The 13,969-nt window shown below is 45.9% G+C and overlaps 1 protein-coding gene across 1 annotated transcript in view; it reads right to left on the bottom strand.

The window, feature by feature from the left end:
* Window positions 1–13,969, bottom strand: part of LOC143786209 (piwi-like protein 1) — a 103,163-nt gene that overhangs the window by 18,311 nt on the left and 70,883 nt on the right. The window contains exons 11-12 of the mRNA XM_077275498.1: window positions 12,694–12,759; window positions 266–369 (exon numbers count right to left, since the gene is read on the bottom strand). Of these exons, the coding sequence (XP_077131613.1) occupies window positions 266–369; window positions 12,694–12,759 (170 nt within the window). The remainder of the gene's footprint in view (window positions 1–265; window positions 370–12,693; window positions 12,760–13,969) is intronic.

Genomic DNA, 13,969 nt, shown 5'->3' with positions numbered 1-13,969 from the left:
GGGGGCTGTGGTACAATGGTGGCTGTATCCAGAGGGGCAATCAGTTTGTTCTGGTGGCTGTATCCGGAGGGGCAGTCAGTTTATTCTGGGGGCTGCGTACAATGGTGGCTGTAGACCGTAGGGGCAATTAGTTTTTTCTTGGGGCTGCAGTACAATGGGGGCTGTATCTGGAGGGGGCGCTCAGGGTCCTTGCTCCAGTTCTCTGCATTAGCCGGAGTGAAGAGCCAGCAATCTATGAGGAACCCGGACGTGGCAGATACATTACCGAGTCATTTGCTTGTTCGTGCTCGCGACAAAGCCAGCAATAGATCTCCTCCCCTGCAGGGTGTCGTGGTAGCAATCAATCCCAATAATTATTGCTTTATCCAGCTGAGAAAAAAAAAAAAAAAGCCACATTCACTGGTGTGGTGAAATATGTGTAATATATATTATATATATATATATATATATATATATATATATATATATATAATCTTGAGAAAGGCTCAGATGGAGCCGAAACGTCGCCCAGAACAGTGGGTTGATTAAACCTTCCACATTTACATTGAAGAAATTGAACTTTTATTTTGAAAATATATTGGTCAGCGACCAGCTGATTGGTCAGCGACGGGCACAGTCCGGCCGTGAATTCGCCCCTCCATACTCCCCTCCAGTCAGCGCTCACACAGGGTTAATGGCTGCATTACACCGTGTTATGCCGCTGTGTAACGCAGTCCATTAACACTGCTATTAACCCTGTGTGCCTATGCAGCTTCAATAGTAAAAAGATCTAATCTTGAAAATAATAAAAAAAATTATATACTCACCTTCTGGCGCCTTTGCCGCTCCTCACGACGCTCCGGGCCATGCACTGCGCTCTCGCGAGATGATGACGTAGCCGTCTCGTGAGACCGCTACGTCATCATCTCGCGAGACCACAATGCATTCTTGGGACTGGAGGGTCGCGAGGAGCATCGCTAAACGCCTGGCCTGGATCCGGGGGCCGCCGGAAGGTGAGTATATAACTATTTTTTATTTTAATTCTTTTTTTTTTTTTTTTTAAACAGGGATGTGGTGCCCACATTGCTATATACTACTTGGCTGTGGTGTATTTCTCTGCTGTATTTGTGCATCATGAATCGTGGTATGTGTTAAAGAGGGGGGCCCACAGACTCTTTCGCCCGGGGCTCTCAAAAACCTGGAGCCGGCCCTGGCTTCACTGATTGGTCACGCCCGGCCGCCCGCGAATTGGGGCGGAATTTGTACCACGCTTCGCTAATTGGTCGCGCCTGGCCGAATCCTGTGTATAAATTGCATTATTCTGAAAACTTCATAAATAAACTACATACATATTCTAGAATACCCAATGCGTTTGAATCGGGCCACCATCTAGTGTGTGTATCTCTCTCTCTCTCTCTCTCTCTCTCGAGAGAGAGAGAGAGAGAGAGAGAGAGAGTGAAGCTGCAAACTGCATCATATAGATAAAAAAATCACAGCAGCACATGTACATGATTCTTGTACATGTGCTGCTGTGTATATATATATACATACACACACACACACACATCTAGATACATTATATAATGGCAATAATGTAACATTAGTTAATGTAACTGTCTTGAAAAGTTGCAGGTCGCACCCAGGTGTTAATGTGTATTTTCCTGAGACAAGTAGACTTCTGTCTCTAACCTCACCAGGGGGTCCTGCTGGAAGCCAAGCAGAAAGGTAACATTTGACATCTCCTAGCTCTTGAAAGAGAGATGTTAATTACGGCCTGATAGTATCTCTGTGACCGCTGTTACACAAAGGATCTCAAGAGAAAAGAATATATTGATTGGGGGGGCGCGGCCGTGGACCAATCAAAATACAAGCAATTATTATATTAACCTGAGGGGCTGGTCTAGAAACCTGACCTCCAGACCAAAGCTATAAATTAGACCTGTATACCTAAAAAACGTGTTCACATGTGAGGGCAGCCTGAGACGCTCATGTGTTCCACCAACTCCATTCACCCCCCCCTTCCTCAGGGAGCACAAAGCAAACTACCAGTTAGATGATTTCTGTAAGTTTTCTCCTGTTTATTTTTATACTGTTTAGCATAAGTTGTATGTCTTTATTATCATATTTTTATACCTTTTCTTACTGTAAGCACTGAACCTTTTTTGTATTAAAGTATAAAACTTTAACAAGTTGAACCTTGAATGTTCTAAAAGAATCCATAGCCTAAGGTGTGTGAGCCTTATGAGTGGTAGTATTAATATTTCCGAGACTCATCGCCCGTGTGCTCGATGAGTGGTGGCAGCGTGTATGAGCGGGTGTGTGGCCTGGGTCTGTGTGTGATTTATGCTCCCATTAGAGCATAGGACAGAGGTTGAATGCTGGACTGAGAGTGGGGAGACAGATTAACCCTTGCAGGCACAGCCCAAGTCACGTGCTGAGAGCGGGCACGTGACAAATTAGTTACACTGTGAAGGGTTAAACTAAGAAAAATTAAAGCAGGCTTCATTTTGTGCTTTTTGACTCCATTTTGCTGTTTTGAGATAAATTCTGTTACTAGGCTAAAGTTCATTGTTGTTATGAGACCTTGACAATTTGAAAATCACTGACTCAACCATGAAGGGTAACTCCAGATCCTCCCTCAACAGCTTGGCGCCCAAAAGTGGGGTCCCCAAACAGGGACGCCTCTGCCCCCCGGAGGAGAATAAGACAAAGGACCCTCGGACCAGACACAGGCACTGGAAAATTGGGACTGATCATCCCCCACAACAACCACGGTAAGTTGGCAGTTACACTGTTCAGACTGACCATCTGGTGTGGTTTTCCTGTGTTTGTTGCTGCAAAGAGGATGTGAGGTTGTCCCCGATGGTGGGGTGATTCTTGGGTGGAATCATATAGAGGTGTAGTTCCGTTGGGGGCCCAGTGTTCGAACCGTACCTCATAAGGGACGGACACTCCGGATTGACCAGTGATCGTAACTCTATTTTTAGTCAAAATATCCTGAAATCTTGATCACTGTTAGGGTACTGTCACACTCTGCAACTTTCCAACGATCACGACCAGCGATACGACCTGGCCGTGATCGTTGGAAAGTCGTTGTGTGGTCGCTGGAGAGCTGTCACACAGACCGCTCTCCAGCGACCAACGATGTCGAAGGCCCCGGGTAACCAGGGTAAACATAGGGTTACTAAGCGCAGGGCCACGCTTAGTAACCCGATGTTTACCCTGGTTACCATCGTAAAAGTAAAAAAAAAAAAAACGTACATACTCACATACCAATGTCCGTCAGGTCCCTTGCCGTCTGCTTCCCGCTCTGACTGAGTGCCGCCGTAAAGTGAAAGCACAGCACAGTGGTGACGTCACCGCTGTGCTCTGCTCTTACATTCCGGCCGGCAGTCAGTCAGAGCGGGAAGCAGACTGCAAGGGACCTGAAGGACACCGGTATGTGAGTATGTACGGTTTGTTTTTTTTTTACTTTTACGATGGCAACCAGGGTAAACATCGGGTTACTAAGCGCGGCCCTGCGCTTAGTAGCCCGATGTTTACCCTGGTTACAAGCGAATGCATCGTTGGATCGGTGTCACACACAACGATCCAGCGATGACAGCGGGAGATCCAGTGGCGAAAGAAAGTTCCAAACGATCTGCTACGACGTACGATTCTCAGCAGGGTCCCTGATCGCTGCTGCGTGTCAGACACAGCGATATCGTATGGATATCGCTGGAACGTCACGGATCGTACCGTCGTAGCGACAAAAGTGCCACTGTGTGACAGTACCCTTAGAATCAGGTGTGGTGAGGTGATGGAAGATTGGGTAGGATACGTACCTCAGGAATATATACACTGGGTGCAGAACTATTAGGCAAGTTGTATTTTGATCACATGATACTTTTTATACATGTTGTCCTACTCCAAGCTGTTCAGGCTTGAGAGCCAACTACAAATTAAGTAAATCAGGTGACGTGCATCTCTGTAATGAGGAGGGGTGTTGTCTAATGACATCAAAACCCTATATAAGGTGTGCTTAATTATTTGGCAAAATGGGTCAGAAGAGAGATTTGACGGGCTCTGAAAAGTCCGAAATTGTGAGATGTCTTGTAGAGGTATGCAGCGGTCTTGAAATTGCCAAACTTTTGAAGCGTGATCACTGAACAATCAAGCGTTTCATGGCAAATAGCCAACAGCGTCGCAAGAAGCGTGCTGGGCAAAAAAGGTGCAAAACAACTGCCCATGAATTGAGGAAAATCAAGCTTGAAGCTGCCAAGATGCCATTTGCCACCAGTTTTGCCATATTTCAGAGCTGCAACGTTACTGGAGTAACAAAAAGTACAAGGTGTGCAATAGTCAGGGACATGGCCAAGGTAAGGAAGGCTGAAAAACGACCACCTTTGAACAAGAAAAAAGAAATGTCAAGACTGGGCCAAGAAATATCTTAAGACCGACTTTTCAAAGGTTTTATGGACTGATGAAATGAGAGTGACTCTTGATGGGCCAGAGGCTGGATCAGTAAAGAGCAGAGAGCTCCATTCCTTACTCAGACGCCAGCAAGGTGGAGGTGGGGTACTGGTATGGGCTGGTATCATCAAAGATGAACTTGTGGGATCTTTTCAGGTTGAGGATGGAGTGAAGCTCAACTCGCAGACCTACTGCCAGTTTCTGGAAGACAACTTCTTCAAGCAGTGGTACAGGAAGAAGTTGGTATCGTTCAATAAAAACATGATTTTCATGCAGGACAATGCTCCATCACATGCCTCCAACTACTCCACAGCGTAGCTGGCCAGTAAAGGTCTCAAAGAAGAAAAAACAATGACATGGCCCCCTTGTTCACCTGATCTGAACCCCATAGAGAACCTGTGGTCCCTCATAAAATGTGAGATCTACAGGGAGGTAAAACAGTCCACCTCTCAGAGCAGTGTCTGGAGGCTGTGGTGGCTGCTGCACGCAATGTTGGTCGTAAACAGATCAAGCAACTGACAGAATCTATGGATGGAAGGCTGCTGAGTGTCATCATAAAGAAAGGGGGCTATATTGGTCACTCATTTTTAGAGGTTTTGTTTTTGCATGTTAGAAATGTTTATTTCTAAATTTTGTGCAGTGATATTGTTTTTTCTGGTGAAAATAAACAAGTGAGATGGGGATATATTTGGTTTTTATTAAGTTGCCTAATAATTCTGCACAGTAATAGTTACCTGCACAAACAGATATCCTCCTAAGATAGCTAAAACTATAAAAGCCCCACTCCAACTTCCAAAAATATTAAGCTTTGATATTCGAGTCTTTTGGGCTGATTGAGAACATAGGTGTTGATCAATAATAAAAATAATCCTCTAAAATACAACTTGCCTAATAATTCTATAATGTGAATTTAGACGGGGAACATATGAGTGGTGTTGATATCTGCAATGCTTTAAAAGTTTGGGCACAAGATAGATTAGCGGACCAAGCTACCTCCCTCACAGATGTCACACAGGACAAGGAGGAGACTGCCGAGAAGTTTTATGGGCGTCTTATGGTAGTGTTTAAAGATTTGGGATTCTCACTGTATAATAAAGCCCATTCACACCTTTTTGTGGCAGCTTTAATGTCCGGCCTCAAATCTGAATTGAAAGAGGCAATAATGTCAGTCAGACCTGGTATCGAGCCTTCCACTCCGGATGATGCATTGAAAATAGTAAAAAGTTTTCAGAAGAATTTAGCCCGCTCTGCATCAGCAGGGAAATCAAAGGTTAAACCAGTAGCCACAGCGATTCCTGCTCCAACCTCAGCCCCCACCCCAGCTACAAGGACGCAGCTGTTCCTTATCAGTGGCCCACACAACAGACTCCAGCTCCTGCCCTCCTCCCCTACACAAATTCAGTTCCCTACTCCAATTTCCCTTTTAACCCTATGTCTGGGAATCTCACTCCCCAGCCCCGCCGTGCCAATTTTCGCTTGAAGTCCTGGCGCTGTGGCCGGCCTGGTCACTTTCAGAGAGATTGTCATACCCATGCTGACAGTTGCTACCTTCAGGTTCCCCCTTCCACCCGTAACCTGAATACTGGGAACTCTGGGGGATACTCAGAATCAGATAGCCTCAAAATCCTGATAATCGACCATACTGAAGAGATGGCAGACCCAATAAACATACTATTACAAAACCCATCCCTGTGGGACCTTTCCCTGAGGTCACGGCCCAGTTCATAATCTCTCCCACATGTCTGGTAAATTTACTGGGGGCAGATTTATTATCACAGTTCCGCTCCAGAATACAATTCCAAGATGATGGTCAGATGGTTCTTACGTTACATAACCCTTATGCAGATGAACACAATGAGATCTGTATCCTACATGCCCTTCCCATGGTAATGATGGCCCTGATAGGCCCAGATCACCCCCAATAATGTCTGTAGAAACAGTAAAAGGGTTTCTCAAACCTGGTGCCCCTTTTCCGAAAGTCCATCAATACCCTTTGAAACATGACCAGGAGCGGGGCCTCAAGGGGCAAATACAAACATTACTCGATAATGGTGCCCTGATACCCTGTGTTTCCCCATGTAACACACCCTTGTTTCCCGTTAAGAAAAAGACCCCACCCGGCCAACCCCATGTGTACCGGCTGGTACAAGATCTACGGGCAGTTAATGCAGCTACTGTTCTGTAAACACCGGTGGTGCCTAATCCACATACTCTTGTGTCCCAGATACCTCAGAATGCTGCTTGGTTCACAGTCATCGACCTTGCCAATGCCTTCTTCAGCATTCCATTACACCCAGACTGCCAGTTTGTTTGCATTCACTTATCAGGGACGACAATTGACGTGGACAGTTATGCCACAAGGGGCCCAAAACAGTCCCAATCAGTTTGCAAAAAATATGGGCGAGTGTTTTTTACCCTGGCAGTTAGACCATCGCTATGTCACGCTGCTCCAGTATGTGGATGAGGTTTTGTTGTGTGCACGAACAGAGCAGGAAGCCATTGCTGCCACTGTTCCCCTCCTCAAGTATCTGGCAGATCTGAACTGTCGGGTTTCGGCCTCGAAACTTCAGTTCTGCCTTGGTCATGTGATATTTTTGGGTAACTGTCTCCTTCAGGGTGTCAGACACCTCACAAAAGAAAGAAAAATAGCCGTCAGCTCCCTTCCTTTTTCCAAAAGATGAGACTGAACTCCAGCATTTTCTTGGACTATGTACTTATTGTCGTCAGTGGATACCGGACGCATCCCGCATAATGCAACCTTTCTACAATGCCCTGAAAGACGGTATATGAACTATAAGGAAAGATCAACGGTTTGTATGGAAAGCCTTTATCGTGCCTTCTCTGAATTAAAGCGGCTTATTGCTTCCGCCCCTGCCTTGGGCATCCCGGACTATACTCGACCGTTCCATTTGTATGTGTCTGAGAATGAAGGACACGCAGCAGGGGTACTCACACAGTCGCATGGCAATAGACAACGGCCTGTGGGCTATTATTCAGCCCGCCTCGACCCCGTGGCCCGTGCATCACCAAGTTGCATGAGGGCAGTTCACGCCACTCACTCGTTGCTTGACAAGACTGCAGACATAATTCTTGGACATGAGACGCACATTTTTGCCCCACATGATATTGCGGCAATACTGACACTCCAACAGCCAAAACATTTGACTGTACGACGACACTTGCGGCTGCAGTGTTCACTCCTTTTGCCTGACTACAATCAACCCCGCTACTTTACTGCCGGTCCCCAAGAAGGATGGCAGTGATGAGGATTACCTCCAACATGACTGTTCCCAACTCCTGACTGAAGAGATAGCTTCCAAAATCCACTTCCAAATCCTGATCTGGTGTTATAAACGGATGGTTCAAGATATGCTGAAGAGTTTGGCAGATTCCACACCGGATACGCTGTTACTACGGAAGACACTGTAGCGCACGGAGCTGCACTCCCTCCCTCACAGTCAGCACAAGAAGCAGAACTTCAGGCTCTGTCTACTGCATGTGTTCTGGCCAAAGACAGGCGGGCTAATATATACACGGACTCACAGTATGTATTTGGTATTGCTCATGATTTCGGAGCTCTATGGGCCAATCGTGGGTTTATTACCACCGCCAGGACTCCAGTGAAGAATGCTGAAGCTGTTAAAACCCTCATGTACTCATTCAAATTACCTACCCAGGTAGCCATTATCAAAGTTAAGGCGCACGGTCCTAGGAACAGTCCACAGACTGTTGGCAACGCCTTTGCGGATATGCAAGCAAAAGCTGCTGCTCTCCTACCCGTTGAACCGACCATACCAACTATGGTGACCACATGCTCTCAGCGTAAACAGTTACAAGAAACACTGACTCTACAGGAACCTGATGATCGATGACAGATGGAGGTTTTCTGTCGGACCCCACAAGACCGCTTAATGACGATGCAGAGAATGTCCCCAAAGGAAGAAGTGAAGCAGTGGAAGGCTGATGGAGCATGTATGGACATGGTCTCTGGAAAAAGGACCAACTTGTGTGTCCCACTAAGCGGATGTATCCTGCTATTGCCACGTGGGCACATGGGCCCACACATTGAGGAAAAAACCAGGCCCTAGCCCTGGTACAGTTGTGGCCAAAAATACTGACACCCCTGCAGTTCTGTCAGATAATACTCAGTTTCTTCCTGAAAATGATTGCAAACACAAATTCTTTGTTATTATCTTCATTTAATTTGTCTTAAATGAAAAAACACCAAGAATTGTCCTAAAGCCAAATTGGATATAATTCCACACCAAACATAAAAAGGGGGTGGACAAAAGTATTGGCACTGTTCCAAAAATCATGTGATGCTTCTCTAATTAGTGTAATTAACAGCACCTGTAAATTACCTGTGGCACCTAACAGGTGTTGGCAATAACTAAATCACACTTGCAGCCAGTTGACATGGATTAAAGTTGACTCAACCTCTGTCCTGTGTCCTTGTGTGCACCACATTGAGCATGGAGAAAAGAAAGACCAAAGAACTGTCTGAGGACTTGAGAAACCAAATTGTGAGGAAACATGAGCAATCTCAAGGCTACAAGTCCATCTCCAAAGACCTGAATGTTCCTGTGTCTACCGTGCGCAGTGTCATCAAGAAGTTTAAAGCCCATGGCACTGTGGCTAACCTCCCTAGACGTGGACAGAAAAGAAAAATTGACAAGAGATTTCAACGCAAGATTGTGCGGATGTTGGATAAAGAACCTCGACTAACATCCAAACAAGTTCAAGCTGCCCTGCAGTCCGAGGGTACAACAGTGTCAACCCGTACTATCCGTCGGCGTCTGAATGAAAAGGACTGTATGGTAGGAGACCCAGGAAGACCCCACTTCTTACCCCGAGACATAAAAAAGCCAGGCTGGAGTTGGCCAAAACTTACCTGAAAAAGCCTAAAACGTTTTGGAAGAATGTTCTCTGGTCAGATGAGACAAAAGTAGAGCTTTTTACAGGAGAGTTTACAGGAGAAAAAGAGGCATTCAAAGAAAAGAACACGGTCCCTACAGTCAAACATGGCAGAGGTTCCCTGATGTTTTGGGGTTGCTTTGCTGCCTCTGGACTGCTTGACCGTGTGCATGGCATTATGAAGTCTGAAGACTACCAACAAATTTTGCAGCATAATGTAGGGCCCAGTGTGAGAAAGCTGGGTATCCTCAGAGGTCATGGGTCTTCCAGCAGGACAATGACCCAAAACACACTTCAAAAAGCACTAGAAAATGGTTTGAGAGAAAGCACTGGAGACTTCTAAGGTGGCCAGCAATGAGTCCAGACCTGAATACCATAGGACACCTGTGGAGAGATCTAAAAATGGCAGTTTGGAGAAGGCGCCCTTCAAATATCAGGGACCTGGAGCAGTTTGCCAAAGAAGAACGGTCTAAAATTCCAGCAGAGCATTGTAAGAAACTCATTGATAGTTACCGGAAGCGGTTGGTTGCAGTTATTTTGGCTAAAGGTTGTGCAACCAAGTATTAGGCTGAGGGTGCCAATACTTTTGTCTGGCCCATTTTTGGAGTTTTGTGTGAAATGATCAATGTTTTGCTTTTTGCTTCATTCTCTTTTGTGTTTTTTCATTTAAGACAAATTAGAGGAAGATAATAATACCAAAGAATTTGTGATTGCAATCATTTTCAGGAATAAATTGAGTATTATCTGACAGAATTGCAGGGGTGTCAATACTTTTGGCCACAACTGTATTTCTACAGTCCTGACAGCACTCAACCGTGTATGTAATATCTGTGAGACCTGCAATCCTGGTCAACTTCAACGTGTACCCCCGAAGCATCTTGCTAAGCCCGACTATCCTTTCCAAAGGCTCCAGGTGGACCACATCACGTTGTCTAAGTCTGGAAGGTATGAATATTGTCTGGTGGTTGTCTACATGTTCTCCAGTTGGCCGGAAGCATTCCGTTACCAACATGACTGCAAAAACTACAGCAAAGAAACTGGTGATGGAAGTTATATACAGATATAGTGTTCAAGAAGTCGTTGAAAGTGACCAAGGCCCGGCCTTTTCTTCTCATGTGTATCAGGAGGTTCTGACAATGCTTGGATCCACTGAAGCCCTCCATACTCCGCACCATCCACAATCCAGTGGGAAAGTTGAGAGGCTGAACGGCACACTGGAGGGACAATTGACCAAAATGATGCAGGAGACTACGGCTCCATGGCCAGAGCTCCAACCCATTGTACTGTACCACATTCGTACTACCCCTAAGGCAAAACATGGCCTGTCCCCATATGAGATACTGTTTGGTGCTAGGTCCTCTGTTGCAAATTTCCAGTCTCAGCAGTTATCAGAAGAAACTGACCGTACTGTTCAATATGTTATTCAGCTTAGTAAAAATCTTGCTAACACCCATGCTCTAGTTTCTTCTTCCCTTCCAGATTCAGCAGAAACCGATATTTGTTATAACTTGAAGCCTGGTGATTTTGTGGTCGTGAAAAGGCATGTCAGAAAACACGGACTGGAACCCTTGTATGACGGTCCCTACCAAGTCCTCCTCATTACTCCTATGTCAGTAAAGCTGGAAGGGAGACCGACGTGGATCCATGCATCGCACTGCAAGCTGGTCAAACAGACTAGTGGCAGATAAAGGGCATAATACTTAATACTACTGTTGCTGTCCAAAACCAACTCATCATAGTCACTAATCAACATACTGTAGTACTGGATTACTTAACAGCAGCACAGGGTGGTATGTGTCTGGTTATTGGACCCGCTTGCGGTCATCATACAGATCCCAATAGCACTATGAAGTTAAAGTTAGAAGACATTCAAAGACTCAGAGATCAATATGATAAAGACAATGACCGTAATAAGGACAGTTGGTGGGCAGACACCTTCTCCTTTCTTAATCCAGCCAATTGGTTTAAGGGACTTAGGGGCTGGATAGCTGGAATCTTGCAAAGTTTGTTACACACCGCTGCCTTTATCCTTGTTATGTATGTAATACTAAGCTTTGTTCTTTGGTGTATTTCTGTATGTATTAGGAAATTCTGCACTAGAACAACTAATGATACCAAAAGCGTTGCCACCCCTGCTCTTCTCTACACCAATTTCACAAAGTTACCTGATGAAGATGCTGAAGCCAAGCGTATGGCTATCTTCAAAAGACCTCCTCCACCGTCATCAAAAATTGTTATCCGTAAATTGTAGCATACAGGGGGGACGGGTGCGCCGCAACAGCCATGGCTGGTAACATGGCACCGGTCATGTGAAGACCGTACCCCTCAAGCTTATAGGTTGGGATAGTACCTCTGATGCTGCATATTAGTTAACAAAATTTATCTAGGGGGGGGGGGGGAATGTGAAGGGTTAAACCAAGATCAAAATTAAAGCAGGCTTCATTTTGTGCTTTTCGACTCCATTTTGCTGTTTTGAGATAAATTCTGTTACTAGGCTAAAGTTCATAGTTGTTATGAGACCTTGATTGTTCTAGTTTGAACAAGAGCACGAGAGTGAAGGTGTATTCTTCTACGAGACCTTGACGTACAGGCTGTTCCTGCATTCTTAGGCTACTTTCACGCTTGCGTTGTGTGACGTCCTTCGCAATGCGTCGTTTTGGGGAAAAAACGGATCCTGCAAATGTGCCCGCAGGATGCATTTTTTGCCCATAGACTTGTATTGCCGACGGCTGGCCATCCGTCGCACACTGGATGCGTCGTGTTTTGGCGGATCGTCGGCACGAAAAAAATGTTCAATGTAACATTTTTTCTTACGTCGGATCCGCCATTTCCTACCGCGCATGCGCAGCCGGAACTCCGCCCCCTCCTCCCCAGACTTTAGAATAGGCAGCGGATGCGTTGAAAAACTGCATCCGCTGCCCACGTCGTGACAAATTTTCACAATGTGCGTCGGTACGTCGCGCCGACGCTTAGCGACAGACCAGTACCGACGCTAGTGTGAAAGAAGCGTTATAGGTTAAGAAAACTGTGAGCGTGTTCTTATGTTGATTGGTTGAAGTATAACTTGGGATTTGACATTGATCCCCCCAAACAGAGACATGTCTCCATCTGGTCATTCTCAGTTGCCGGCAACACCCTGTGGATCAATTTGAAAATCACTGAGTCAACCATGAAGGGTCACTCCAGATCCTCCCTCAACAACACCACGGAGAAGGGATAGGTGACAACTGGATTTTACTGTGCATGGATTATGGGTATTGCCACATGGAGGGGTCAAGTTTCACTGCTCCTCGCCACATGGGGGAGAGACGAGCCTCTCGCCATGTATAGGTGTAAGGACACACGTACCGGCATCTCCACTGTCCACAGCTCTCCTCCTAACTTGCAGTTCATCTGTAAGGCGATTGTCATGGTCTCAATGGCAAGAGACATAGCCCAGCATATATCAGAACTAGCTCTTGGATGATGGGAACTAAACTGACCATGAACTAAACCTATCACACAACTAGAAGTGGCCAGGTAGCATGCCTACATTGATCGCTAGATGCCCAGCGCCAGCCGGAGAACTAAATAGTCTAAGCAGAGGAAAATACAGTCCTTGCTCACCTCTAGAGAAATTCCCCGACAGGCAGACAGAAGACCCCCACATATATTGGCGGTGAATCAAGATGAAACAACAAACGTAGCATGAAAATAGGTTTAGCAAATTTGAGGTCCGCTTACTAGATAGTTGAAGGACAGAAGGGACACTTTCATGGTCAGCTGAAAAACCCTATCAAAATACCATCCAGAAATTCCTTTAAGACTCTGGCATTAACTCATAACACCAGAGTGGCAATTTCTGTATCACAAGAGCTTTCCAGACACAGTAACGAAACTACAGCTGTGAACTGGAACCAAAAATACAAAAACAAACATGGACGAAAGTCCAACTTATCTAGGAGTTGTCTAGGAGCAGGAACATGCACAGAAGGCTTCTGATAACATTGTTGACCGGCATCAGACTAACAGAGAAGCATGGTTATATAGCGACTCCCACATCATGATGGGAACAGGTGAACAGAGCAGATGATGACACAAGTTCAATTCCACCAGTAGCCACCGGGGGAGCCCAGAATCCAAATTCACAACAGTACCCCCCCCTCAAGGAGGGGGCACCGAACCCTCACCAGACCCACCAGGGCGATCAGGATGAGCCCTATGAAAGGCACGAACAAGATCAGAGGCATGAACATCAGAGGCAGTCACCCAAGAATTATCCTCCTGGCCGTATCCCTTCCACTTGACCAGATACTGGAGTCTCCGTCTGGAAACACGGGAGTCCAAGATTTTTTCCACAACGTACTCCAACTCACCCTCAACCAACACCGGAGCAGGAGGCTCAACGGAAGGCACAATAGGTACCTCATACCTGCGCAATAATGACCGATGAAAAACATTATGAATAGAAAAAGATGCAGGGAGGTCCAAACGGAAGGACACAGGGTTAAGAATCTCCAATATCTTGTACGGGCCGATAAACCGAGGCTTAAACTTAGGAGAAGAGACCCTCATAGGGACAAAACGAGAAGACAACCACACCAAATCCCCAACACCAAGCCGAGGACCAACACGACGACGGCGG

Source organism: Ranitomeya variabilis, chromosome 7 (assembly GCF_051348905.1).
Source record: "Ranitomeya variabilis isolate aRanVar5 chromosome 7, aRanVar5.hap1, whole genome shotgun sequence".
In the NCBI taxonomy this organism is placed as follows: Eukaryota; Metazoa; Chordata; class Amphibia; order Anura; family Dendrobatidae; genus Ranitomeya; species Ranitomeya variabilis.
Note: the sequence above shows the minus strand (reverse complement) of the source record. Positions and strands in the feature narration are given on the sequence as shown.